The sequence below is a fragment of the Lathamus discolor genome, chromosome Z (assembly GCF_037157495.1).
Source record: "Lathamus discolor isolate bLatDis1 chromosome Z, bLatDis1.hap1, whole genome shotgun sequence".
In the NCBI taxonomy this organism is placed as follows: Eukaryota; Metazoa; Chordata; class Aves; order Psittaciformes; family Psittacidae; genus Lathamus; species Lathamus discolor.
In genome coordinates this window covers 56,141,546-56,167,280 of record NC_088909.1, presented here as the reverse complement: position 1 = coordinate 56,167,280, position 25,735 = coordinate 56,141,546, and the positions used below count along the sequence as shown (strand labels likewise).

The 25,735-nt window shown below is 44.9% G+C and overlaps 2 protein-coding genes across 3 annotated transcripts in view; one reads left to right on the top strand and one right to left on the bottom strand.

Moving 5' to 3' along the window:
• Positions 1-10,949: 10,949 nt before the first annotated feature.
• On the top strand, positions 10,950-18,020 carry SLC46A2 (solute carrier family 46 member 2). 2 transcript variants are annotated; one of them, XM_065661501.1, is made up of 4 exons: positions 11,155-12,630; positions 14,279-14,362; positions 15,972-16,128; positions 17,332-18,020. In XM_065661501.1, exons 1-4 carry the CDS (start codon positions 11,595-11,597, stop codon positions 17,387-17,389), a joined length of 1,335 nt encoding a protein of 444 aa, XP_065517573.1. In that variant the 5' UTR covers positions 11,155-11,594; the 3' UTR covers positions 17,390-18,020. The 2 variants fall into 2 exon arrangements, with proteins under 2 accessions (XP_065517574.1, XP_065517573.1); XM_065661502.1 differs by lacking the exons at positions 15,972-16,128; positions 17,332-18,020 and adding an exon at positions 13,771-13,833 and having other exon boundaries at positions 10,950-12,630; positions 14,279-14,366.
• A 763-nt stretch (positions 18,021-18,783) lies between these two features.
• Positions 18,784-25,735, bottom strand: part of SNX30 (sorting nexin family member 30) — a 46,422-nt gene continuing 39,470 nt past the window's right edge. Inside the window, exons 8-9 of the mRNA XM_065661503.1 lie at positions 25,281-25,433; positions 18,784-24,161 (exon numbers count right to left, since the gene is read on the bottom strand). Of these exons, the coding sequence (XP_065517575.1) occupies positions 24,102-24,161; positions 25,281-25,433 (213 nt within the window). The 3' untranslated portion in view covers positions 18,784-24,101. The remainder of the gene's footprint in view (positions 24,162-25,280; positions 25,434-25,735) is intronic.

The window sequence follows — 25,735 nt, the reverse complement described above, 5'->3', positions numbered from 1 at the left end:
AAGGCAGAATAGGCTGGTTTTGCTTTTCCTTACCCTGTACTGAGAGGGATAGCATATTCCTATACTGTGTTCCTACTGGTAGACAACTAAAAAAGATGTCTTTTTAGACATCTAAAATCCCAGTTACCCCATTGTATAGCCAAAATGCCATGCACCAAGCTGTGGAGTGTTTCTGCAAAGTAGTTAGATGACTGCAAAAGCCATTCTATCCATCATTTCTGGTGTAGTCTCATATGAGGTGGGGACGTTGTGCCTGTAATAGTTGTAGGTGGCTTTAAAAGGCCTCAGCAAAATGGGAAAGCAAATGGAGAGTGAAGGGAAGCCCTCTGCAGAGGTGTGTTTGATTAAACTGCTTTAAGTGGAGGGAGAGCAGTCATTGCAGTGTTTGCAGTTGTGAGTGAGAGCAGGAAGCTAGGAAAAAAACAAGAAAACCCCCCATGAACGGTCTGTAGTGTGAGGAAGCCAAGTCAGAGCATCACGAGCTGTAGCATGGGTGGGGGGGCAGGGCTAGGCAGGACCACTGCTGCAAATGCTAGCAAGGACATTAGCACTAAAGATGACTTTCAGTTATGTTCTAGTTATTGAACTGACGAGGATGGCCAGCCCAGGAAACTATTAGCAGTGTATGGGTCCAGCCCTGCTCTCCTCCCCAGGTTAAAAACTGGGCAGCATCCCAGTGCTCCATGTGATGCAAGACCAAGGGAAGGGGCTATCCTGTCACACCAGCAATAGCACAGGGGGGAAAGGGAGGGGAACCACAACAAAACTAATAAAACAAAACACAGAAACAAACAACCCAAGCAGCAACAGAAAAACCCAAAATGCCATCCTGATCTCGGAGTCTCCAGGAGGAGCGCTTTTGCAGTGCTAAATGTGGCAGTAGTGTGAGAGCTCCTCCTCAGCCCCAGGCGTGTGTCATCTCTGCAGTGAATTCAGGGCGGTGCGCCATCCGGAGCTGGAAATGCTTAGGGCCTTGCTCCAATCTAAAGTGTGACAGTAGAGGCAAGATCGATGAAGGAAGAAAAAACGTGTGCAAAGCTACTCCCTCACATCCTCTTGTTACTGCGACCTGCAAGGGGAGGATTGCACGGCAGCGAATTTTGTGGCAACAGTGACACCTGGAGGGCAGATTGCACTGAGCATGGGAAGACCCTCATTTCCAAGGATGTCCCCTCGAAGCCAGATTCTGGGAGCAGCTAATACCTAAGAGAGATGTGCTGACTGATCAGTCTCCAGGCCCTACCAGTGCCATGCCCACTGCGACAGCACTCGTTTTACTAACGCAGCAAGCCCTCTTGAGATTAACAACACATTCGGGAAAGAGTCATGGCACATCTGGGGTCCCAAACACAAGGACGTGGACCTGTTGGAGCAAGTCCAGAGGAGGTCACGAAGATAATCAGGGGGCTGGAACACCTCTCCTAAGAAGGCAGACTGAGAGAGTTGGGCTTGTTCAGCCTGGGGAAGAGAAGGCACTGAGGAGGCCTTAGAGCAGCTTCCAGTGCCTAAGGGGGAACTACAGGAAATCTGGAGAGGGACTTTTTACAAGGGCTTGTAGTGACAGGGCAAGGGGGAATTGCTTTAAACTGACAGGGGAGGTTCTTTACTGTGAGGGTGGTGAGGCACTGGCACAGGTTGCCCAGAGCAGCTGTGGATGCCCCATCCCTGGCAGTGCTCAAGGCCAGGCTGGAGGGGGCTTTGAACAACCTGGTCTAGTGGAAGGTGTCCCTGCCATGGAAGGGGGGTTGAAACTGGATGTTTTGAGGTCCCTTCCAACCCAAACCATTCTGTGCTTCTGTGAACTCATGAGCTTCTCAGGGGGAGTAGTTGGGATGGGGACCCTAGAAAATGTTGCTGTGCTTAACATGCATAGTGCGCTATACAGCCCTATAGGGTCTCCACCTATACAAGCTTCTGGGGTGCACCAGCCCTCCCAGCCAGCCCTTGCTGGAAATAATTGCAAACTCTGTTGCCTCGGCAGGCAGACTGGTGGAGGACTGTGGCTGGGGTATGCAAAACACTTTGCAAGGGGCTGTGCTGCACTCGTGCTGTGGGAACTGTTGCTGGGTAAAGGTGTATGCAGGGCAGGGGGGGGAAAGCTCCATGAAGACGTAAGGTTTCCATGCTGGGCCGCAGCAGGCAAACCACGGCAATGCGCTCCCCCTTGTGGTGTCACTTATTATAAGAGACTGTGTCCCAAGAGTGGAGCAGGCTGCTTACATACAAATGACCCCAAAAAGCACTTTTTCCTTTTGTAGCATCTGGGAAAGCTGAACTCTCTCGGCCTTACCTTAAAATGAGCATCAAGACCTCAAGCTGCAGCTGACACACAAGAAGCCATGAAAATGCTAGCAAAACCACATGGTTAATGATACAAGCCTGGTGAAGCAGCACCCACACAAGGCTTCAAGTGTTGCAAATAGATAACCAGTGATTAGAAAGGAGGGAAGAGCTCATGCCTCTGCAAAGCATCATCTCCATGGAGGAAGGTGGAGTTTCCTGATACACAGTGGCAATTGACTTGCCGGGCAGCTTCGTCACCCCTGCAGCTGCATTGTGTGGAGGAGGCTGAAAGTATTCAGTCCTACTTAATTGAGGTGAAAGAAGGAAGGTGCTAAAGTAGGGCTCTTGCTCACTCCCTAACGCTTGTTGGCTTCTAGGAGCATGGCTTTGGTGCACAGCACTGGTCCAAAGTGGATCTATTACACAGTATTACCCTTTCCCAATCCCTGCCATCTCCTCACCCTCTGGTGTTCCATATCTGCACCCAAACATGGCTGATTCTGGGCAGCAACACTGGATGGCTCCCATGAACACAGGCATCTCATCTGCTCCCACTGAGCCTCACAGGAAGGAGAACACCCTTGATGAGACCAAGTCCCAGTCACAGGTGCTTGACTGACAGCCACTGCAAGGCTCCATTAGCGCTAGCCAGGCTCCCTCCCAGGCTATTTTCCTCTCCTCAGGTACTAAACTGGATTTGAACTTGTTTGCCAAAGCACCCCATGGAAGATGGATAAACCAAGGCCTGTGAAATAAACCATAAGTGGACCAGATCTACATGTACCAAATCACTTAGATACCTAAATACGTCTATTAGCCTTGTCCTTTGAGGTCTACACTGAGCACAGCTGATCACTGAACTTGTGCCAATGCACTACAAAATGATGAGGGTATGTTAGTGGGGTTGACTTGAAAGGTTGTTGGAGGAGAGCCAGGTGAAACAAAAACCTTCTCTTGGTTGCATTACCCATGCCAAAAATGGGCATGATTACAGTTTTTATTTAATGCTGTGTTCGAGGAAAACAGCTTAGCCAAGCTCCAACCACAGAGAGCTGCAAAGAAGGCAGACTAAGCTTGTATAAGATTAAGAGGGCTGTTCTTAAAGAGAAGGTTATTGCAAGCTGTGGGACTTGATGTATAAAGAAAGTGAAAAATTCTGGTAGGAATGGAGGGAAAGGGGGGTAAGCAATGCAGATCAGAGGGGAAGAGGTATGAACAGGGGAAAACAGAAAGATTAACAGGGGAAAGTCTTGCTGATGGGAATTTTTCATGCAGGGAGCCATTTCCTGAGCATATTCCGAAAATATGCTCAGACAGCATTTGAGCAAGGATGGAATCTGTATGGCAAAAAGCATATTTAACCAAGCTGTCTGTAAATCTGCTGCCAGGTCCAGACTATGGTGGCACAGGACAAGATTGAGATCAGCTGTCCTACTTGGCCACTGTTTACTGAGTCAGTCTTCAGCAGAAGGGAGTCAGGAAATAGCTGACTGACATCATTGCCCCTGCGCCCCATGATTTATTGACATGCAGACTCTTTGAGTTTATAAATTAAAAGATAAGTCAATAAAGTCTGTCTCAGCTTTGCAGAATGTTTCCAAGGCATATATTATTGAGATGCTCCAGTACTAAAGGATCAAAACAGCATTTCAGTAAAGCCCAAAAGGGCTGTATTTTTCAAATCTTGTTTAATCTCTTGTTCCTTTCCTGTATAGAAGTATTAAATCAGTGTGGTTTTAAATGTCAGGGAGGTCACTCTCAGTTTGTGCTGTAGGCATCCACCCTAGGCTATGTGCCCTTGCAGAGGGTGCCTGAAAACTTGTGGCCAGACATGACTGGTTAGCTGATAACAGCTCCCACTGGCATCTTGAATGTGACATCCAGCACAAAATCCCAGAAAGTGATAGCCTCTGACCCTTGGAAAGTGGTGATGTGGAAGTGCATCACGCGTAGCTATGAGAGGTATGAGCCCACATCACTTGTGCGTGGTTCAAGCTCTGCAGCCCTCATCTACATCAGAGCAAGCAAAGCAAGGTCTTCTGGAGGGAAGAGCATGTACTTGATGTGCCCCTCAGCTGTGTCTTCTTGCTAACAACATAGTGTCTTAGGTCCTGCAACCAGAAAGGAGGCTCCTCAGGGGTGAGTGGTCCTTTGGGAGGTGACTGCAGCTGCAGTCCCGCTTTCAGGGGCATCACTGGCACTCCACTGGTGACCGAGGTGCGCTGTGCAAAGCCATGCTGAAATGGGCAAAGCGGCTGGGAGATGTCTCCCCACTGCCCGTGCACAGTGAGCAGGAGGTATGAAGCCTCTGAGGAACTCATCAGGGAACGCAGAGGTTGTAGTGGGAAAAAGCAGTGCTGCTCTCAGCAAGTATGGGCAATTCTCAAGGACACAACAGGGCATGAAAGTGAAGTCTTGGCTCAACAAAGCTTTGAACTGTGTGTGCTGAAATGAAGTGATGAAATGGAGCAGCAAGAGAGTAGCAAACACCAGTACCAGCAGCTGTCTTGCCACACAAATCAAAACTTGTATATTTATCCGTGCTTGTTAGACATTGAAGAACTGTGGCCTGGAAAAAGTTAGCAGCAACAATATTGCTGGAATGCTGCCTTGGTACCTTTTACCGGATACCCCTCTTTAACTCCCAAATTTCCTGCAGCTGCAACAGGACTCTTCAGAGAAAGGAGAAGTTTAATGCCTAAGTCACAATTATATCTCTTTGTACACGTACTGGAGTCCTAAGGATACACAAAATCTGCCAAGGTTGTTCATTCACTAGCTGCCTGGGAGGGTGCTAGCTAAAATTCTCCTCAGTAGCAGAGGAGATGCAGAGACCTGCACTACCCTGTCTACGTGAGCATTCCCCGGAGCCTGGAGCTTTCGCAAGAAGCACCTTGCCTGATGCAGAGCTGTGGGTCTGAGGAGCCCCAGACACATCTTCCCTGTGTGTAAAGTGGAGGTGACACAACTGCATGGGGTTGCAGAGTCTCAGCAGCACCAGGGACTGCAGCTTGCCCACCCAGGCACACCTTTGCTCTCTCATTTGAAGATTACCCCACTGGTGCCACATTCCACTGGTATCCTGTAGCAAAGTGGATACGGAGATGGGCCCCCATAGCTTCCCAGCCACCCTCATGGAGGATGCTGGTGCCTTTCCCTCCTGTCCCAGGGACCTCTCCGCCCTGCCAGCTCCAAACAAGTGTCCCACCCTCAGGCTGCAACCTGAATGATTAGCCAGGTGTGGCTGCAGCACTTGTTGAAAACACAGGGTTGCCCCTGTTATCATCTGCACCTCGTGATACCAGGTTGCCTCAAGTCTTCCACCAGCACTGGGGATTTCTGCAGCGCGCACAGTGAAAGGCACTGCCACGCAACCGCGCCTCCGAAACCACCCTGGAGAGTGGTCCCTGGAGGAGCTGCCTGCCGCTGAGCAGATGGTGCTCTGTAATCAATGAGAGGGTTTGAGCGCTTGTTACCGAGTTTCTTGTGGCTTTTATTTCTGAACTGCAGTGGTTCATAAACACCCTCCACTGGAAGAGCTGCCACATGGAAATACAGAATGGCAGGGGTCCCAAATGTCACTGGAGCGTGCCGCAGCATCTGCAGCTTCTGGGATATGTATGCAGCTTCTTGTGGTTTTTAAACAAAGGACCTGAATGTCTTTCAGAGGATGTTGTGCATAAAAGAGCCTGGAAATATTAAATACTCAAGTGACTAAAATCATAGTTAATGTTTCTTGCCAATTTCTGTGCTCAGAACCTAGCCCAGCAGAGTGAGCAGAGAGAGGCTGTGAGGAGCAAGTTGCCATCTAGCAGCATTGAGTGTCTGGGGTTGGATGTCACTGAGGCTTACTGCAGGTGACGGCTTCAGTGCTTGCTTTACCTGCCTTCACAACATAAATTTAGCCATGCAGAGAGCTAACCTGGGATCTGCCAGGTGCAAACAGCTGGATGTTAAGGCAAAGATGTCTCCAGAAGAACTAAGATTTAGAGAAATATTTTACTTCCCTCCTCTCCACAGGAAGCACTATGCTTTACATGAAGCACAAGGCAGAGTCTCCATCTTTAAGCATTTATGATGCTTTTGATTGTTTCCACATCTCACCCTGGAAAATAAGGTGTGTTTGTCTCTTTTCCCTCCGCTGTCCTGGTGTCCCCTGCCTGCTGCTGTTCCCACCTCCACGGAGCTACAGGCTTACAGAGAGATACTCATTCCCTTTAATTGTACCTGTCAAGGGCTGAGTTACCTGGCAAAGGTCCTATCAGCCTAAAAAACATAGTGCTCCCTTTTCACTTGCTCTTCTTTTCTCCCCCCCCCCCCCCCCCCCCACTCCACAAGGATGAGTGGCTTACTATCTCTTTTTCCTCCTTTATCTGGCACATTAACCTTTCCAATATTGTCTTTGTCTGGTCTTCCTCTGATTCATGTCCACCCTTAACACACAATTCTTCTTCAATCTTATACAGCCCAAGTCAAGTTCACTCACACACTCCTTCTACAGAGCTTTAATTTACCCTTTATGCTTTTCACAAATCTATTATTACTTAAATCTGTTTGTAGGCTTTTTGGTACCCATTCACCATTGCCACGCAAGTTTCTAGACCTACATTACAAATTAAACTGTGAAGGAGACAACAAAAAGTGTTTCTAAATAGCTTTGGAGTGCACTTGGCAGGGGGCAGGGTTTGGTTTTGAGCTGGTTTTTGTGGATTATTGACTGTAGCTCGTTCAGTAGTGAAAATTTTTAGTAGTCATGTTTTGCTGTGGTTATTTCATTTTTCCAGACTATCCACTTTTGCCTTATTTAACAGGATTGCTCAAGCTGTAGTTATAGGATATTTGTTTCATCCCATTTCTACATGCAGGATTTGTTCTATGCTGATCAGACAGACACCAGGTATTGCAAGAAGCTTGTTTTCCTGCTTCCATGCAGAGGATTAATGTTAAGACACACAGTTAAGGCATACTGTCAGCACTATTAATTACCTAAATTCCTCAAGCTAAGGCAAAAGAGCCGCCAGGTCAGCAGAAACCGTGTGTCCAGGATGCTTTGGTCTTTCCAGCAGAGGGAGCAGCCCACAGGAGACTACAACCAGGTAAGCAGGAAACCCTGAAATGAGAAAAACTTTTGGAACATTACATCTGTTGGTGGAAGAGTGGCAGCACAGGTTTCTGGTGCTGCCTGGTCAGCCAGTGTCTGTCGCAAAGGAAACCGGGCAGCGCTGCTGTTTCCAGCTCTCCCATGCTCCCAAAGCGGGGCAGCCAGCTTCTTCTGGGGGAAGGCTGAGGGACCTCACTTGCCCCGGCATGGGGTCACCCTTCCTCATGTGTTTCAGGCCAGCGCACCCCATGGGGTCTCTCCGTGCAGCAAATCCGTTCCCCAGCTTTTCTGCAGCCTGCACACTGCCCTGGGTTTTGGTTGTGTGGGGCAACACGTGAGGCCTCAAGGCATGGGGGAGTGAGGCACCATGTGCTCACCCTGCCTATGGCCTGGGCTTCCTCATCTCTTCATGAGCACATGAAAGCAGATGTTCCTGTAGGTGATCTCAACATGTCTGGTGGTGCTGCACCTCCTGAATGCCAGACTGCTGGCCCACGGGTCTCAGTATAAGAAACACCCCCAGCTACACCTGTTAAGGGCATGGTCCTGCATTTTATTAGCGCAATGTTGTGCTACAGACACTGACACCAGCTCTGAGAATTCCCTAAACAGCCTGGAGGTTGTTTTCCAGAGCCCCTGAAACAGGGCTGCTGAGGTGGCCTTTTATATCCAGGCACTAGCATCTGTCAGCAGCAGCTCTGGATCCCACAAGACAACAGCCCTAGACCAGGATGCTTACATCCCTTTGGTAGCAGAGCAGCTGCCAGGAGTTGCTCCCCCTGTCCTCTGCACCCAGCTTTCTGTGCCGCCTCCAACTCTCCCTCTATCTCCCCGAAGTTCTGCAAGCAGAACCACATGCCTTGTGAAGACAGGGACAATATATAATTAAATGTAGTCAGTGAGGAAGGCAACCTCCCACACCACAGAGAAAGAGCATAGCTTGTCATTACATTCCGTGGTCATTTCTGATGCAGACGTATTTTCTAAAGGAAAACAGGCCATCACTGAAATAGCTGCTTCTCCACAATGTTTTCAACAAGCTCTCCCTCTCTCCAGTGCTGTAACATGACCACAGCTCCATCTGCGCTCAGAACTAGGCACTTCGTACCTCCTCAGTCATGTTGCCCTGCCCTGCCACTGCCACAAAGCCTCCATGTGCATCAGGATGATCAGCATGTACCAAGGAGAAGGAGTAGTTACAAAGTTCATTTACCGCCTCAGAGGTGAAATGCCTTGCCAGCCAGAGACTGTAAATCGTAGATCCCATCCACAGGCTTAGGCAAGGGGGATGAAGAAGGCTTACGCACCCACGTTGGATTGCAGTCCTGGATGTCAAAAGGACCTTTGCAGACAAACAGTCCTGGAGACCAAGCTCCAAAATGCTGGTACCTGCCAAGCCTGGCTGCTCCAGCATACTGACATCCCTACTGCAACCCTATTCAGACAGAAAAAGGGCTAGAACTATCATAAATTATTAAAAAAAAAAAAAAAGAAGAAAACTAATACCGCATAGGAATGTATAACATTGGCACAGGGAGACATTAAACACTTTAATTTGGCCAGGCTGACAAATGTACAAGAGCTGCTGAGACACAGAGCTGACCTGGCCTCTGATGGGCCTCAAGGCAAGACAACTCTAGAGAGGAATGCCCTAAAACAGTGTGTTCCTTTTCCAACAGGCTACACGAGTGTAATTTTGCTTTTAGAATAGACCCTGTGACCCAATGCATGCATTTTTCTTAAATGTCAAGGGCCACTCTCTTCAGGCTCTTGAGGCTCCACTGTGTTTATGCAGCACCAGCATATTTTAAAGTGGATGCAAATGTCCCTATAAATATTAGCAATTTGAGAACTGGGCTTCATGGAAAAGCTGATGCTAGAGAACAGTAATTTTGAAGTCCTTGTGGCATCAAATGAATATGCTATTCATGAAAAGTATTTTGCAGTTGGAAATACCCCGGAGCCTGTGTTAAACTCTTACTTTAGCACTCACTGTTCTGTGTTTAATGACATGAAATTCTATCCTTCCACAAAACTAGTTCTAAAAAGCACACTTAATGTGAATGAACACTTAGAATATCCTGGAAACACGTAAGTAACTCACGAGATCACTAACGGCACTCAGCACAGGACATTAGCTATCTAGGCCTGAATAGTATTAAGCATAAGATCATACCACCTAGTTGTCAAGAGTGTCAGACGAATAAGCCAGGCAGCCTGTGCGTGCAACAAAGAGTGGAGGACAAATATCCCTTATGTAAGAGTTGAGCAGATCTGCAGTCTCTCAAGCACAGTGCCTGTAACGTACCTCTGTACTCCAAGATAGCCAACGTCCAAACTGAAGCTTGAATGGGACAAAGTCTTGTATCTTTTCCCTCTAATGTCTAGTGGATGAGAAAGGGCTCCCTGGGTGAAGTAAAACGTGGCATTTCCTTTGTTTGAGTTTGTTGCTTAAACTGGTCGTAGGCTGATACTGTGGAGTTTTCATTAAGGTTGTCTGGAATTTCCATCCTCTGGAGGTATTCCAGGGTTTGGAGAAAAAAAGACTTGTCCCACTTCTGAATAAAATCTGAAAGAAACTGGACACCTTCTGCAGAAAATCTGGGAGGAAAAATGATAAAAAAGCCAACTGTTGGAACACCCCATGTCATATTTTACATCTGGCTTCTGGAGTCTTTTGGCCTGACCAAAAAGCAAATTCTCTGGTGAAACTGGAATTGTCCAGCAGCAAATCTTTCTAGCAGACAATTCCCTGCTCCTTTCCCTCTTACTCATTGGAACTTCTTTTCCTTGCACTGAAATGTAAAAAAAAATTATTGCACAACTGACCTAAGAATGAAAAAATAAAACTCTTGAGCCATGAGTACACAGGCATTGAGTAAATGTCACCTGAATCAGTAGAGAGTGTAACAGATGGAGGCTTTAACATTGTTCTTGCAAATTAATCATTAATTTATTTTTTAAACTAATCATCATAAATCTTCCTAGAACAGACTGTTATTCTGCCTGTTTTGATTTATTAAGCCAGTGCAGAATGAGATCACTACAATTCAAGTTAGCATTTTTGAGGCTGCCAAATATCCCCCAAGTATTTCCTGCAGCTGGGACTGCAAGCATCTTCCTTGGAGCTGGCAGCCTGCTTGCGCCATATCCTGTTCCAGTCACACACAAGCACCCGGAGCCGGTTGGGGTGAGTCGCTTCGCTTGACCCCCCTGGGCAGCAGCAGTATCAAAGGCCGACTGCCAGGTTGCAAAGCTGCGTGCGGCAGCAGCACTGCAGCGAGGCACAGCTAGCGGCCTCTGGAGCGGGGACTGGAGAACACTTCCGCAGGGGGGGTTCTCCCCCCTCCCAGCCTCCAGCTCAGCGCAGCTCGCTGCGGTGCTGAGGTTGCCGGTGCCTTGGATAAATGGGGACTTTTCTCCTTTCTCCTGGAAATTCCCACACTGCAAAGCCAAAGGCCACAGCAGGCAGCGTGGCAGCTGCGGGAGGCAGGTTACCAAAACCAGGCTTTTTCAGCGTTGGTTTCTTTTTGGTGTAATTTCCTGAGTGAGTTACTGAAACAACAATGACATAATGGGCACGGTGCAGCAACAGGGCAGACAGGAGCACTTAGGAGCAAAACAGCCAACAACATGCTTGTATAGAAGACAGGAAAAAGAGCTTGTGGCAAGGGGAACTCACTGATTACTTGAGTAAAAGCACACAGCCATCCTCGGCTCCCGCAGCCACTTGGAAACAGGTGAAGATGCCAGAAGGTGGGGGGAGGGGGAAAGTAATCCAAACCAAACAAACCCCAAACCATCACTCCAAATTGCAGCAACTACTTGATCATTTTCACTTCCTAAATTGGGAGAGAGAAATTCCCCTGGGTCATCTGACCTCTGTTGAAACTACCCAGGAAGAGGAGCAGCAACAGTTCGTGAGCTCAGGGCGTTCTCCAGCGGTACAAAAGCCTCTTGTCTGTGAGCCGGGGATCAGAGCAGCGCAGGGATGTGCGTGTGCAAGTGTGTGTAGCAAGGCGAGGTGCAGATATCCTCCCGGCCAGATCATCTCTTGCACAACTCCCTGATCCTGTGCAGCCCAGTTTTTGTTCTTCCCTTTGCTGCTCCTCCCTGAGCATGCCTCCAGAGCAGAGCTTCTGAAGAGCCATTTCCTCCTGCACATCTCCCTGAACACAGCTCTCCCCAGGAAGAGGAGGTCGCCAGCAGCATGGTGGGGGTGGCCGTGATGAGGACGTGGATTGAGCCCGTGGTCGCAGGTTCCCAAGTGGCCAGCGCCTTCTACGACACGGCACTGCTGCTGGTGGTGAAGAACTACTACAACCAGACCAACACCACTGCTCCTTCCCATGTGCTGGAAGATGCTCAGCAAAAGGCTGTCTCTAACTTTTATATCATCTACAACCTTGTCCTGGGCCTGAGCCCACTGGTGTCAGCGTATGGCTTGTCCAAGCTGGGGGACAGGATACATCGGAAGATCCCCATCTGCTTCCCTCTTCTTGGCTACTTGGGTTCCAAAACTCTCCTGCTCCTCCTGATCCTGCTGGGCTGGCCGATTGAGGTGATGTATGGGGCTGCTGCTTTCAATGGGCTGACGGGCGGTTTCACCACGCTCTGGGCAGGTGTCATGGCTCTGGGATCCCTGGGCTCTTCCGAGATCAAAAGGTCCCTTCGGCTCATCATTATTGAGCTGGTGTATGGCCTTTCTGGCTTTCTGGGAAGCATGGCATCCGGCTACCTCTTTATTGGCTTCAGTGACCGCTATCAAGAGGGCACTGTGCTGGTGAGCTGCAGCATCGCTTGCTATGCTTTCTGCTTCCTCTACAGCACTTTTGTCCTGACAGTCCCCAAGCCAGCAGCTTCCTGCCCAGCCAAACCAAAGAGTGCAGAGGAGGTGGGCAGCCAGCTACCAGCCCACACAAAGAGCAGCAACTCCAATCCAGTATCCCCCTCGAAACTCATCCTCACCATGCTGTTTATGGCAGCAATCCTCTATGACCTCGCTGTGGTTGGTGCGATGAACATACTCCCACTCTTCTTGCTCAGGGAGCCTTTAAGTTGGAATGCCGTGCAAATTGGATATGGCAATGCTGCTGGGTATGTGATCTTCATCACCAGCTTCCTAGGTGTATTTGTGTTCTCCAAATACTTGAAGGATATAACTATGATCATGATTGGAGTGGTATCCTTCAGTGCTGGCATCCTCATCATGGCCTTCGTTAGGTGGACATTCCTTTTCTACCTTGGTGAGTCAAACAACCACTCACACAAGCAAGTACATCCTGAGAAAGGGGTCGGGGTGTTTCAGCATCAGAAGGGCTTTTGGTCTGCTTCACTGTGAGTTTCAGAGCAGGGAGCTAGGCAGATTGTCACAGGAGCAGTGCCCAAGAGGGCTTCATTATCAGTCCCCTATCACCCCTCTTTGTACTCTGGCACCCACAACCCTACAATATCCAGAGGAGGCATACACTCCTGCCAAGGTTAGTTTAAGGTTGGTTGACTTGTAATTTGTCACTTGGTCATAGCCCGCATCAGAGCAGGAGAACAATGCTCACACCACAGGGGAGTGGGAATTGTTGCTGGCTATTGGAGCTAGTCAGACCACACCACTGCATTAGTCATAGAATGGTTTGGGTTGGAAAGGACCTTAAGATCATCTAGTTCCAACCCCCCTGCCATGGGCAGGGACGTCCCACAGTAGATCATGTCATCCAAGCACTTGCTTATTGTGAGTTAAAGCTTATGGCTACAGCAACAACAACAACAACAACAAAAAACAAATGGCAAAGGTTTCCTATGAAACAAACATCCCAAGATGTGATTTATTTTTGTTACATTAAGGCATTTATGCCTGATGGGAAAATTAATGGTGAAATATTGGAGCTACTCTAGCAACTAAATACCACAATCATGTAGTGTACAAATCTCAAACTGTATATAAACATAGGGGACAGCATCCCACAACAAAGGAAAGGCAAGTTTATATTTAGTAGGTAGCTTCTGCAAGAACTGCATCCATTGTGGCAAAGAGATGGATAATTCATATCTAAAAGAGTATTGTGTGCTGTATGGCTTTGAGGTTTCTCTTCTAGAAAGAGAAAAAGGTCTAAGATAAATGGCCTGAAGTGCTTTATCTGTCTGCCCCTACAGGGAATAAGAAATTGAAAGTCAAAGTTATTCTAAAGGGAAAGATTATATTTGTGTACTAAGCCAAACATTGAGCGTAATTTTTTAAGAGATTTTATTCATTTCATCAATCAGGCTGGGGAAGAAATGATTACAAAAGAAAATTAAAAGAATTAAAAATGGGGCTTTTTAATATTTAAAGTCCATCATGAACACATGCTGCTACACAGTGTGCAGAATGCTTGTTCCCTCCGTTGCAGAAACACCTTGGTGCACTAGACATGGATCAAGTCTTCACTGAGGCTGGTTCTCCTGACAGGAAGGTAATTCCAGCTCCCTAGAAGTTCCAGCACTAGAGAAGCCTAAAATACTGCAAGCCAGAAGCACCAAAATAGAAAACAGCTGTAGTGTGACAAGGGTATTGCTCATGTCAAAGCCATGTAGCATGGGATGCTCTTTCTGCTAGTTAGACTCAAATCATCACTCTCAAAGGACAGTGCTACACTGGATTTTCAGGCTTACACCAAGAGACTACAGCTGGTTTGGGCAACGTACCTCTGCTGGTGGGAGCAATAGGTGGCTTACCCAGCATCGCTTGCGTGGAGTGAGGACCTACACTCCTACCAAAGATCTGTACTGTTTTCTGGTACTCAAGGGACAAGAAAAAGTGCAGCAAAGGCTCTGCCCATAGTCTTCAAAAGCAGTGGTGGTTGTGTTGGGAGACAAGAAGCAGGTACTGATGATAACCACATGCTCATTACATTGCAGCACGGGCAGTGATGCTTTTTGCCCTCATCCCTTTACCAACCATCAGATCCATGTTATCCAAGCATGTTGAAGGATCATCTTATGGTAAGTGCTTTGGTTGTCTTACCAGCCAAAAAACCTCTAATCCCTCCATTCAGCCTAAGGTACAAAGAGAAAGGCAAGTTACTGTTGCAATCTGTGTTCTGCATAATAAAACTGGAACAGTTGGTACCACAAATGGGAAGGGAGGAGCAGAGAAACTTGCAGGACAAGATTGTCACATCGGAACTTCTTGTCCTTAGTTACATCATTTAACCACACAATTTTCAGCACATGCTTCTGAAGATGATTATCAGTGTGCAGCTCAAAGGCAGGAAAAACACCAGAGGTACTGCTCAAAAACACAGTACTCCAGGGGAAAACAAGAGAAGCAAGGCACTGAGTTGCAGCACTGTGATACATACACCATTTATATTTGACTTCTTTTACTTCCAGCTTTGGAAAGGGTGGATTTCTTTCAGCTTTTTTTCAGTTATGCTCTCTAAACACATCTTCAAGTGTTTCCTGGCAATTTATTCCTGTCAGACTATGATTTAACTAACGAAGGATAACCTTTGCATAAAAATCAGCCCTTACTGGTAAACAGGAGCAGGAATTATTTTATGTAAAAAAATGCATTAGAAAACAGTAAAATATATTTATTTTACAACACTGTATTGAAGGCTACAATTTTTACCCCAATGACCTGGATTTAGACACAACAGACAGGACTAGCCATGCATTCAAATAAGACCTCAGAACCTTGGCTGTTCATGTCTCCTCCAAACCCGTTCCTACAGCAATCCTTTTCCCTTGTACCATATGAACACAATACTGCTCTGTCACTAAGATAATTCCTCACCATGCTCCATAGCAAACTCGCCTACCCACCACACAGGTAGCAGCTCACACCCCAAATTAGTCATAGTTATTAATCCTGATGATGTTTTTAAACTCCACCTTGAGCCATGCAGGCTGCACCCTATTACAGTGGCGGATCAGCTCTGGAGCTGGGCCATGAAGCAGAGCAGCCCTGGTAGCAGTGCTGTCCCCTTCAGTTGTGGCTGCTGCTGCTGTGCAACTGGAGAAGGCTGCCAAGGCAGCAAGCCCACTGTATAGCACTGACCTTGCTCCCAGCTTGCACATCCCAGCAGGATGGGTTACTTCACCTTCCCCCTTTCACCATTACAGAAACAGAAGGGTGCACTTCAGCACAAAAGCTGTTTAACTAGAATTCAGTTTCTCTGTCCAAATCACACACACCTCCCCGTTTCGGGGCATATTGGAACCCAGTGGACCATTATTCTGATTGAATGCAGAAGCAGACCCTGACTGAAATTTCTCCTGTCTCTCCTGTCCTGAAGATGCTAGCCCAAAAATACTTTTCCACTTCAAAGGGAAAGGAGCACTTACTGCCCAGCTTATTGCTGGTCTTCCAGGCAGTTACCTCTACGTGTAGACTGATTAAGCAGTTTGCTGGGTGAATCTTTCAGCCTAAAAGAAGGAAAAGGCACTGAATTCTGATCTCGAATAGAAGCAGATACAAGCTCATGCCATCTGGTGCCTACGAAGCAATGACCACCTGGCTCTCCCACACAGTGGTGATCCAGTATTCATCAAGACGTACCAGAACTGGCTTTTTCTCCCTGTAACGAACCATGTTCTTGGTTTACAGGTAAGGTGTTTGTCCTGCTGCAGTTGTCTTTAGTCACCACAGGAGTAGTGACATCTACAGTCTACAACAAGATCTATCAAAACACACTGAACTGGTACAGCGGCTTCTGTTTCATCTTGTCTTTTCTAGTTGGCTGCCTGACTCTTCTCCCTTTGAGGTAAGGAACAGGAAGGGTTTTGTCCAAAAGGACATGCTGTATTTTCTCAATGTTACCTGATTCTGTGTCTAAAGTATATAACACAGGTGGGATTTTTTTAAGTAAACTTAAACTTCTTTTAAGTAAAGTTAAAATGAAAAAGAAAATTGGAAGAAATACAAATTTTGCAGAAATAAGTTGAGAAATATCAAGGACATTCAAAAACTGAAACTTGCAAGTGATCTATCTAATGCTGTTAGTCTTCTCTTGTTTAATGTAACATGAATTACTGTAGGAAGAATATTTAGCAGAGTTTAAGAGCTGATAATCCCGGGGGACAAAGCCTTCACACAAATGTAATGCTTGGTATTACAAAAATTGTAATAAGTAGAATGAGGGAATAATCCTGCACAAAGTAAAACATTCTTTCAAAAATCCATTACAGTTTACTTACTCACTGTGGTAGAAAGGAATAATCTGAGTCTCCCTCAGGTGTTTTTTTCAAAGAGAAACCATTACATGGTAAAGGAAGTGGTCATTTCTCTGATCCAATGAATTTGCCCAAACATGCAGCTACAGAGCAACTGATAGGTGAATTTCAGGAGCAAGTATAAGTCTAAAGGCATTTTTAATACATGGTTTTGTAAATATATACATATATATATGGTTAATGCATACTGACTTCAATATTATCACTTAGGAAGAAAAAGCAATGCTACAAGGAAAGGTCCTACACCATCGGTTCTGGCTTGGCTTGGCTTTCTGCTCTTGTGAGCACATTTGACACCCGGTGTCAGCAGGACTGGTGGCGTGGGGAAGGCTACTTCAGACTCATCATTTCCCTGGCTCTGCTTTCCTCCTCATGCTTTCCAGACACAAAAGTGACTCGTTCCTTACCACAACCCTGCTGCAAGTCACTGCTAGCTACTCAACTGCTTTTAATGCAGGCTGCAAATAGAAGTTAGCACCATTATCAGCACAAACACACGTTACTAGGACTTGAAGTCCAAACGATGACAAATGTTGCCACTATCATTACTTGTACACAAGGCTGGCAGATCCTTGAGAGAAATCACACAAGCACTCAGCCAGCTACAGACACCACAGTGAATTTTAAACTAAAGAATTGATGGGGGGGGGGGGGGGGGAATAATAATCAAACAGTAGTTTCAGAAAGTAGTTTTCTAGCTCTCTTGTAACTTGCATTTTTATTGCTCTTTACAGCATCGTGGCCATTAAGCAACGTTCAACCACTGGCTCCCTTCAGATTCTGACCGACTGATAGAGGCTGTACCAGCTAAAGCCTCTTTTGGTGTTAATCAACTCTTCAACTTACCAAAATGCAAGACTTGCCAAGCATTAGTCACTACAGTTATCATGACGGGAAGCATCTCAACTTGTGTTTCCATTTCACAGCATGCCACAGGCTTTCAGCCACTGAGCTCACCCAGGACAAAGAAGTTTGCCTTGTTATTTCTGCAGTACATCATCTTACAGAGTACGTGCACTGGCTATTGAACACCAGCAGTCTTCACAGCATTTCACTTTCCTGCTAGGCTGGTTGGCAATTATGCAGAGGGACAACAGGGTAGAAATGAAAATGGCATTTCTAGACACACCATTCAGTGTGGAAGGGGAAAGCACAGGATCAGTTTTTCATTAGTTCCTACCCATCTGTTCATTAGGAAACCTCAGGGCTCTGTGCCTTCAGCTGATGAAGCAGGGGCCCAAGAGCCACATGTGCACAGTTGTCAGCAGGACACACTTGTTCTCCAGCTGCTACAGAAGATGTGTCAGCCTGACCGATCGATGTTATACAGATTACTACACACAGAAACACCACTGTAAAAAACATTAAATGTAAGATTAAGACACTTTTAGTAATTCCCTACAATAAAACACTCATGAACAGATGTTCACACTGCTGTTTTCTGGGAGACTGCCACACTGTCCCTGAGCAGTGCTTTAACACAGCTCATGGGAGGACACCTATGACTCAAAAGCCAGCATTTCAACTCACACCACCAGGGTGTACTACTCTTGTAGCAGGTTATGAACAGCTAAGTGCAGCGCACTACTCCTATGGGCTTTACAGAGGTGTAGGGACACCGATACCAGATAATACTCAGTGTTAATTACCTGTGGTAGAAATAAAACTCTTTATACTGGATTGAAATCCCTACCTATAGGAACCTCATACAATACAGCAATTGGTGTAAGATGTTGGCAGCTAAATCCAAACATGATTCAAAAGACTGGCATGCTCCAGAGGGATCAGGGCTTAAATTATATGTCTACTTACATACTAATTGAATTAACAAGGATTAAGTGGCTTCCAAGCTCCTGGACTAAGTAAAAGCAAATTAAAAACCCTTCGGTAACTGAAATAATCTGAAAGCAAATCAGCCAGTTCAAGCCAGGGATGCAGCAACCAGAAGTCAATTACCCACTATGCAACCCCTTATTCTGAGGAAGTCGCTGTCAATCCTGTCATTACCCCCCCACACACACACACATACATACACTTGCAATCTTTCCCTTAGCTCCAGCCATCACTTTCAAGTAATACCAGATATAGTACAGGATCAGCAGCATGACTAGATTTTAAGGGAAGGGTACTTCTGCAGTAAGATAGCGAGCTGCCCAGCAAAATAAGTACACACATCACTTCAGCGGTGAAGGCTGCAAAAATGAGATTTTATTCTAGGTAAAGGAGTCATCTTTTAATACATTTACTGGTCCATTCCATTAAGTTAATTGAGGTAAACAAAACAGAGCTTTTTTTAAAAAAAAAATGTACACACTAATAGAGAATTACAAACAGTTTTACCTCAAAGTGTTTTTCTCCATCAATACTAGTTCCATAGTAAACAATGCACAAAGTATATTTATACAGAGAGATATGAAAGGGTATAGAAACATGCCAGCACCAGAAGGCAAGACAACATTTCCTAGCCTGCGAGTCTGAACAAGAGCACAGTTGCCAGATTTGGTCGAGCGCAGGAAACAAAAGCTTCCTTCCCGTTTTTACACTGTTTACTAAGCTAATCCACACAGAGACAAGTCTTTTCACAGCTTCCATTTTGGTTTTCAATGGTATGAACGGTGACACTCTAGTTCCAGTGAGTGGGTTTACACAGGCTGAAAGAGGAAGAGTCTGGGCGTGAGCCAGCACTGGTCACTGTGGTCCCCAGTACTAACACCTTCAACAAGGAGGGGATGAGATCCGCCTCCTCCACTCACAGCCATCTTACCTTCACCTGCACGGCCCAACTCTCCACACCTTAAGGAGGAACAGAGGGATGCAGGCACAGAGGAAAAAGAGAACATGGACGGTGCTGCTTTATTTTCATGTACTAAAGACAAAAGCCCTTTGGCTGTTTGCTTTTGTAAGACTGCCCCTCTGCAAACTATCTCCCTGTGCAGTGGGAATGTGGCACAGGCTTCAACCCTGCTGCTTGATCAGAATGGATTTTTATCCCAGCAGCAGAATTTAAGGAAATGGTTTCACTTCAAAGCATAGAGTACCAAGGCCTGCAAAGTAGTCTAGGAGAGTGACTAGCCTTTAATATTTTAGCATGCCACTTAGGTAGGGTGATCTACTTATGCCTTTTTGGAAAGTGTATTATTTTCTGCATAAGTACTGTGCGTTAGCCCTGCAACCTTAAAGTTAGCCCAGTTCACTTGTACAAGTCAGACACTCCAGCAAGACTACGAAGTGCTAAGCACAGTTTTAAGTTTTGCTTTATTTCATACAGCTGGCTAAACAGCACTCCCAAAAAATGCTGCCTGTTAAAATGCAACATTCACACTGCCAGAAGGCAAATTTACTCCTGTGATCCCCAGTTTTACATTACATAAAAAAAAAATAAATAGAATTTTGATAAGTAGTAGCAACTCCCCTATCCTAAAAAAAAAAAAAAAAAAAAAAGAAAAAAGAAAGAAAGACCCCATTTTCCCTATTTATTGGTTGCTGTAGTGAAAGTCCATATGCCGAGGGAAAGACTGTTCTACCTTCAGAATTTAAGAAGGCTCAATGAGCTAATTTAACATATGCAGTTTTGCTCAGTGGTTTTCAGCACCTGGTTTTTAAACAGAGTGCAACATCAATCATAAACGGGAAAATGGTGCAAGTTTTAAGAAAAACACAGCTCCCGTTAAAACACTGAGCATTCCCTGGTAGACTGGAAGGGAATTCTTTCGTACCTTACTATCTGCAGGACCAACATCTGAAGAAATATGCATCACAAACTGGCTGCACAGAGCCACTGCTGGAGGACTACCTCACAGTACCTCCACAGAACAGCCTCTGTCACACGAGCTTTGCAGATGCTTCTTCCCTACCACGTATCCCACCACTCTATCCTTAGCATAAGCACCACTCTGACAGAAATCCAAGTAGACTTCAGTGAAGAATCCATAGTTTATTCTCTGCTACAAGTTACATTGGAAGAGTTTGTGTGCTTAGTGCTACACCTATTACCTTTTCATTTTTCAAAGGATACCTGAAAAAGCTATGGTGTTTCAACACCTGTGTTTATTGCAAGAGTCAGAGCCTGATAAGGATACATATGAACAATGCACAGTTCATTACCAAGCACGAAAACAAGACCTCAGTGCCTGCTTCACTGTGCTGGTGACAGCTGAGATAAGAAACAAACATCCTAGAAATTACACAGAAGTAACCAGGACATGAGTGAATTAAGCATCCTCTGAGAGAGAACTTGGTCTGACTATGGATTACAAGTGAAACTGGGCTAATTTAAGGACTGTTGAATGACCCCACATTACATAGACTCAGAGAAAAGGTCCAACTACTTTTGACATAATTTTAGTACATGTGTGCATGGTGACCTTAAGGGACTGCACACTTCAGAACTTGCTCAAAGATGAAGCTCCTTCACTACACTCCTGCTTCTCTTTACCAACAACTTTTACTTTTCACATGCAAAGTTTCAGCCATCTGAAGGACAGACATCTATCCTGTAAGGATTACAGGATAACTTGTCTGAGTTTTGCTAACAGTTCAGATCTCAGCTTCCTACTAACAGGTTAAGCAAGTGCACTCTTTACAAGTGCCACTCTTCACATCTTACACAGGAGTTTCTTGATGTTTTGTAGTTCTTCCATCTGGCACTGCTGCCCCAAAACTCAGTCAGGATCCTCCCTACACAGCCTCTCTCAGTTACCTAGTGATCTACAACAGCTCTTTGTAGGAGTATCCTCTACATCACATACGAGCCAAGACACCCACCACTACACTGCAGCAATTCTTGCAAAGGACTCCTCTTTCAAATACTAAGTTTTACTTTCATTGTAGGGCCTTAAGAAGCTTTGGTGTTACACATCATGTAAGAAATCCACATCAACCTGCAGGTACCACAGAGCTACATAATGCAACAGAGAAGTGCAAAGCACGCCTGCCTTTCAACAGCTTAGCCAGAACAGGATTTATCTGAAATCAAAACATGCTTTAGATGAGGACTAGTTTAAAAACCATACTGCAGGATCAGTGGCATTGGATTACAAAAAATTTAAGACAATCTTCAACAGCTCCAGCCTCAGAAGTTAAACATCAATTTGAGCTTCACTGGGCGCTCCCCACTGTCCATTATGCTTCTCATGAACAGCTATGATGTCACATATCACCACCATTCTTTCTGCTCATCTTTCACTTGTTTTTTTTTTTAAGGTGAAGGGAAGACTTGTCTAAATATTAGTTCAAATTACATTTTGCTTCATTCCCAGTGATTTTTCAGAATCAACTACAAAATTACATTTACCACAAAGGAACCAGCTCAAAAAGGCATGTTGATCTCTGTGGGAAATAGGGAAGACTGTAACCCTGAAGGTCAGACTGTTAAACAATACAGAAGTGCTTATTTTAGAATAGGAAGATTGAGGAAAACACCTGGTTTTACTGCTTCAAGATGATCCTCTTAAGCACTTCCTTGCACAAGAGTAGTTTGTCATTCTGGACCTAACAGCAACTTAAAGGAGAGTTCTCATTTACAGCAAGTAAGTGTATATTGACAAACTGTGAGCTTAAACCAGCACGCATAGTTTAGTACCACACAGTTGTCAATGAAGGCCAAGTCAAAAAGGAAGACCTCTTAAAATGTCTTAAACTTGACTTTGCACCAACAGCATCTCATTAGCCTGAGAGCTACCACATTGCTGCAACACCTCATCTTGAGAGTTGCTATAAATCCACCAAGCTTAGCAGGGGAACTTCAGTTTTACTTGGTGTTTATGAAGGGATAAAGTCCAAACAGACCAGTACCTGGTAGGTTGCCAGAAGAGAACACAGCAGTTGTACATACTCACCTACCACTATACTCTTCACAAGAATGTTGACAGAGTTCAACTTATCACTCGAGGCTAGTAGTAAGCACTCAAGAGTTATTTATTCCCCCAAAATCCAAGTATTACACTGACATTAGCCCCAAGCTGCCTCACTTAGGATGGTTAAAAAGGATTTATCTGCAAGCTGTTAAACCAGGACTCTGGGACCCTGGGAATCATGGCAGCATTCCAAAGGTCATTAACAAAAAGCAGGCATTTACTTGAGGTTGGACTGCAAGAGAAAAAAAAAAAGGGACTTGCAGAAGCAGTTATATTTCTAAAGGTCAATAAAAACTACTAAGAAAATAGATCTGTACCAAAAGTAGTTTTAAAAGATTTGCCATGTGGTTCAATAGACAAATATGAATAGTATGTGTATCTAATAGGGTACCGATCTACCTCCGCCAACCTGTTTAAGGCAAGTTTCACACACAGTGATGCGTGGAGGAAGCATTTGACACTTTTTGGGTTCTGGGAGGAAAAAAAACCCAAAAAAACTAAAAACAAAAAACCCAAAAACAAAAAACCCAAAGCAATCAGCAAACCAAAACAAAAATAAAATAAATAACAAAAAAAAAAAAAAAACAAACAAAACAAACAAAAAAAAAAGGCATGGGGAGAGAAGCAAAGCTTACCTTTACTATAGCAGGCACCTTAAGTGACTAAGCCCAGAGTGGCTCTAGTCCACGTAAAAATGAAAAAAAAAAAAACAAACAAAAAACGAAACAAAAAACTGAACACACAGAAAGCCTCCACACCCCAAATGTTTAAAGCATGGGCCAAGAGAATTTTACCACGCAACCTCCAGTGCCAGCTTTAGAGAAAATACACTAAAGACCCATACTTTTTTCCACCATTGCCATAAGACTTGAAAGGCAGCTGTTCAACTTGCTCCCGCAGCTAGGCTGATTCTGATCCCCAAGTCCATCACAAGTACACTTCAGCCAACTGACATTACTTCATAAGCACCAAGGTAAACAAAGATACTCAGAATGAACCAACAAGCATGCCACACTCACAAAAAACCACAGTTCATGCTTGAATCACAGGCTATCTGCAGGTGGTGTTGGTATGCTCTGTCTTGGACCAGCCCAACTCACACATTAAAGTCTCCAGAAACCTTTGGGTCCAGAAGGAGCATATAGGTGGTAACAAAACAGAAAATACTCATTTCCAGCCTTTCCCTGTCCATCCAAAAAAAAAAAAAAACAAAAGGGATAAGGACTGGTTTGGGAGTAGTGTATCACAGGAATAATTATTATGTTGTGGGGTTTTTATAAGCAAAACAGAATGGTAATAAAGATGTCATTTGGCACCTTGCAGTAGTATTTTCATCTTTTCAGTGTTCCATTCATCAGTTCCTTCCAGACTAGAGAGGTAAGTTTTATCAAGATCCCCATGGGCTTTCACTGTGAACCCCCAATCACTCCATAGGATAAAGAAGGAACCATTCAAGGTAACTTAAAAAGATGAAAAATACCCCAGTTTAAACAGAGAAAGTGAGAAAAGAAGTTAAACTAATTTTCAAAGCGTCTGTTCCAGCTTAAGTGCAGCTGGCGTTTCAATTGACAAAAGGAGTCCTTCACACAGTTCCAGTATGTCTAGTGGTACTGAGTATAGAAGTGCTAGACTGTCCATGGAGGTGGTACTTATTTGGTCTCTGGCTTGTCTTGCAGTAGTGGTATAACTGACTCCCACGCCGTAAGGCACTAAAGAAAGAAACAAAGATTTAAAAAAGGGGTTATACATTAGTTCCTGGAACTTTTAACCAACCCTTCCTGACCAATAGAATGAAAGTTCAAGAAAGGCTAGCTAGATCTTCATAGGTTAATACAGAAGGAAAAGAAGTAAAACAATCTCAAACAGCAAGAAAGCATTCAGAAAGAACAGGTGCAGTTCCCAGATGAGGAAAACAAATCTAAGCTTTCCAAAGTCAACAGCTGGTCCAATCCATTAAAAATCATCAGAATATCCACAATTTCCAAATATCAATCTATACTCTTTTAAACTGAAGAACGCCACAGCTTTCAGCTAGGCAGACAAATTGTTTGTAGTAGAAATTCACATCTTTGTGGTAAGACAGAAAAGTTTGTGAAGCACACACAGAAGAAAGCAATAGGCAAGAAGTTCAAGTAAGCCACCATGCATAAGACTAGAAGGGTTTAATATATCAGCCGTTGCACTGGGCAGCACTGATCTATCAGGAAGGAAAACTAGATTATCAGTATATGCAGTCAAATGTCAAAGCCCTTTCACTTAAAATAGTCTGACACTAAATCTCAGGCATACATGCACCAACTGAGAGACTGCAGAGGCGTCTGACTAGGTATTTCCAGGACTAGCATACAAGGGACAAAACTATGCACAAAGGGACAGTGATTAGGACCATTTATGCATACCAGGTGTAATCTACAGATGGGTCCATGGATATACATTAACCCATGTAGTTTGGATCTAAAAGACAGAATTCAAGAGATTTTCTAGTCTGGTATTGTTACTAGAACATGCAATTTTGTTCTTTTTTTTGTCACCACTACTGCTGCTGAGTAATTTGTTCAGTGCAAGAATGAAGGCACCCAGGATGAAATGCTGTTACAGGCTGCCTTGCAGAAGACTGCTAGCCTCACACTTGAGCATGACAAGCAACTCAGTAACTGATTACAGTAAGCTGCTGACAAAGAGCAGCTTCCACAGAACTAGAGAACTGATTTACATGTCCAAGAGTCTTTTCTTCAAGACAGTGCAAAGATTTCCTGAGGAATTATCACCATCCTCTCAGAAGAATTCGAACTATTCTTAGTCCTTTGCCAATGCTAAGTGCCACATACCTTCTCGTAGTACTGGATGTTTTTATCTGCCATCCCCATGAGTAGCTGCCTAAAGTCTTGTCTTTTGTTGTTCTGCCATCTCTCCATATCTGCTTTCAGGTCAGCATTGAAACACTCTACTCGATCTTGACATTTCTCAACATCCGTGGGTACCTGCAGCAAAAAAAAAGAAGACTGAAACTGACATTGAGAATTCTAGACTGCTGACTTATCTCAAATCTCATTCAGTAAAACTACAGAGGAAAGGGTAAGTTAACAGTCCACAAGTTACCCTACATAAAGTCAGTTATGACTGCAAGGAGAAAAGCCCCAGTTCCGTATTAGTGAGACTAGATTGCCTAATTTGTTCTCTGTTGTTTGAGGTGGTAGGCAGTTGTGCCTGTCTATTTCTATGCTAGATATGGAGGCAGACTGAGTTTTCAAGAGGCACATAAAGAGGAAAACCATTTAGTGTA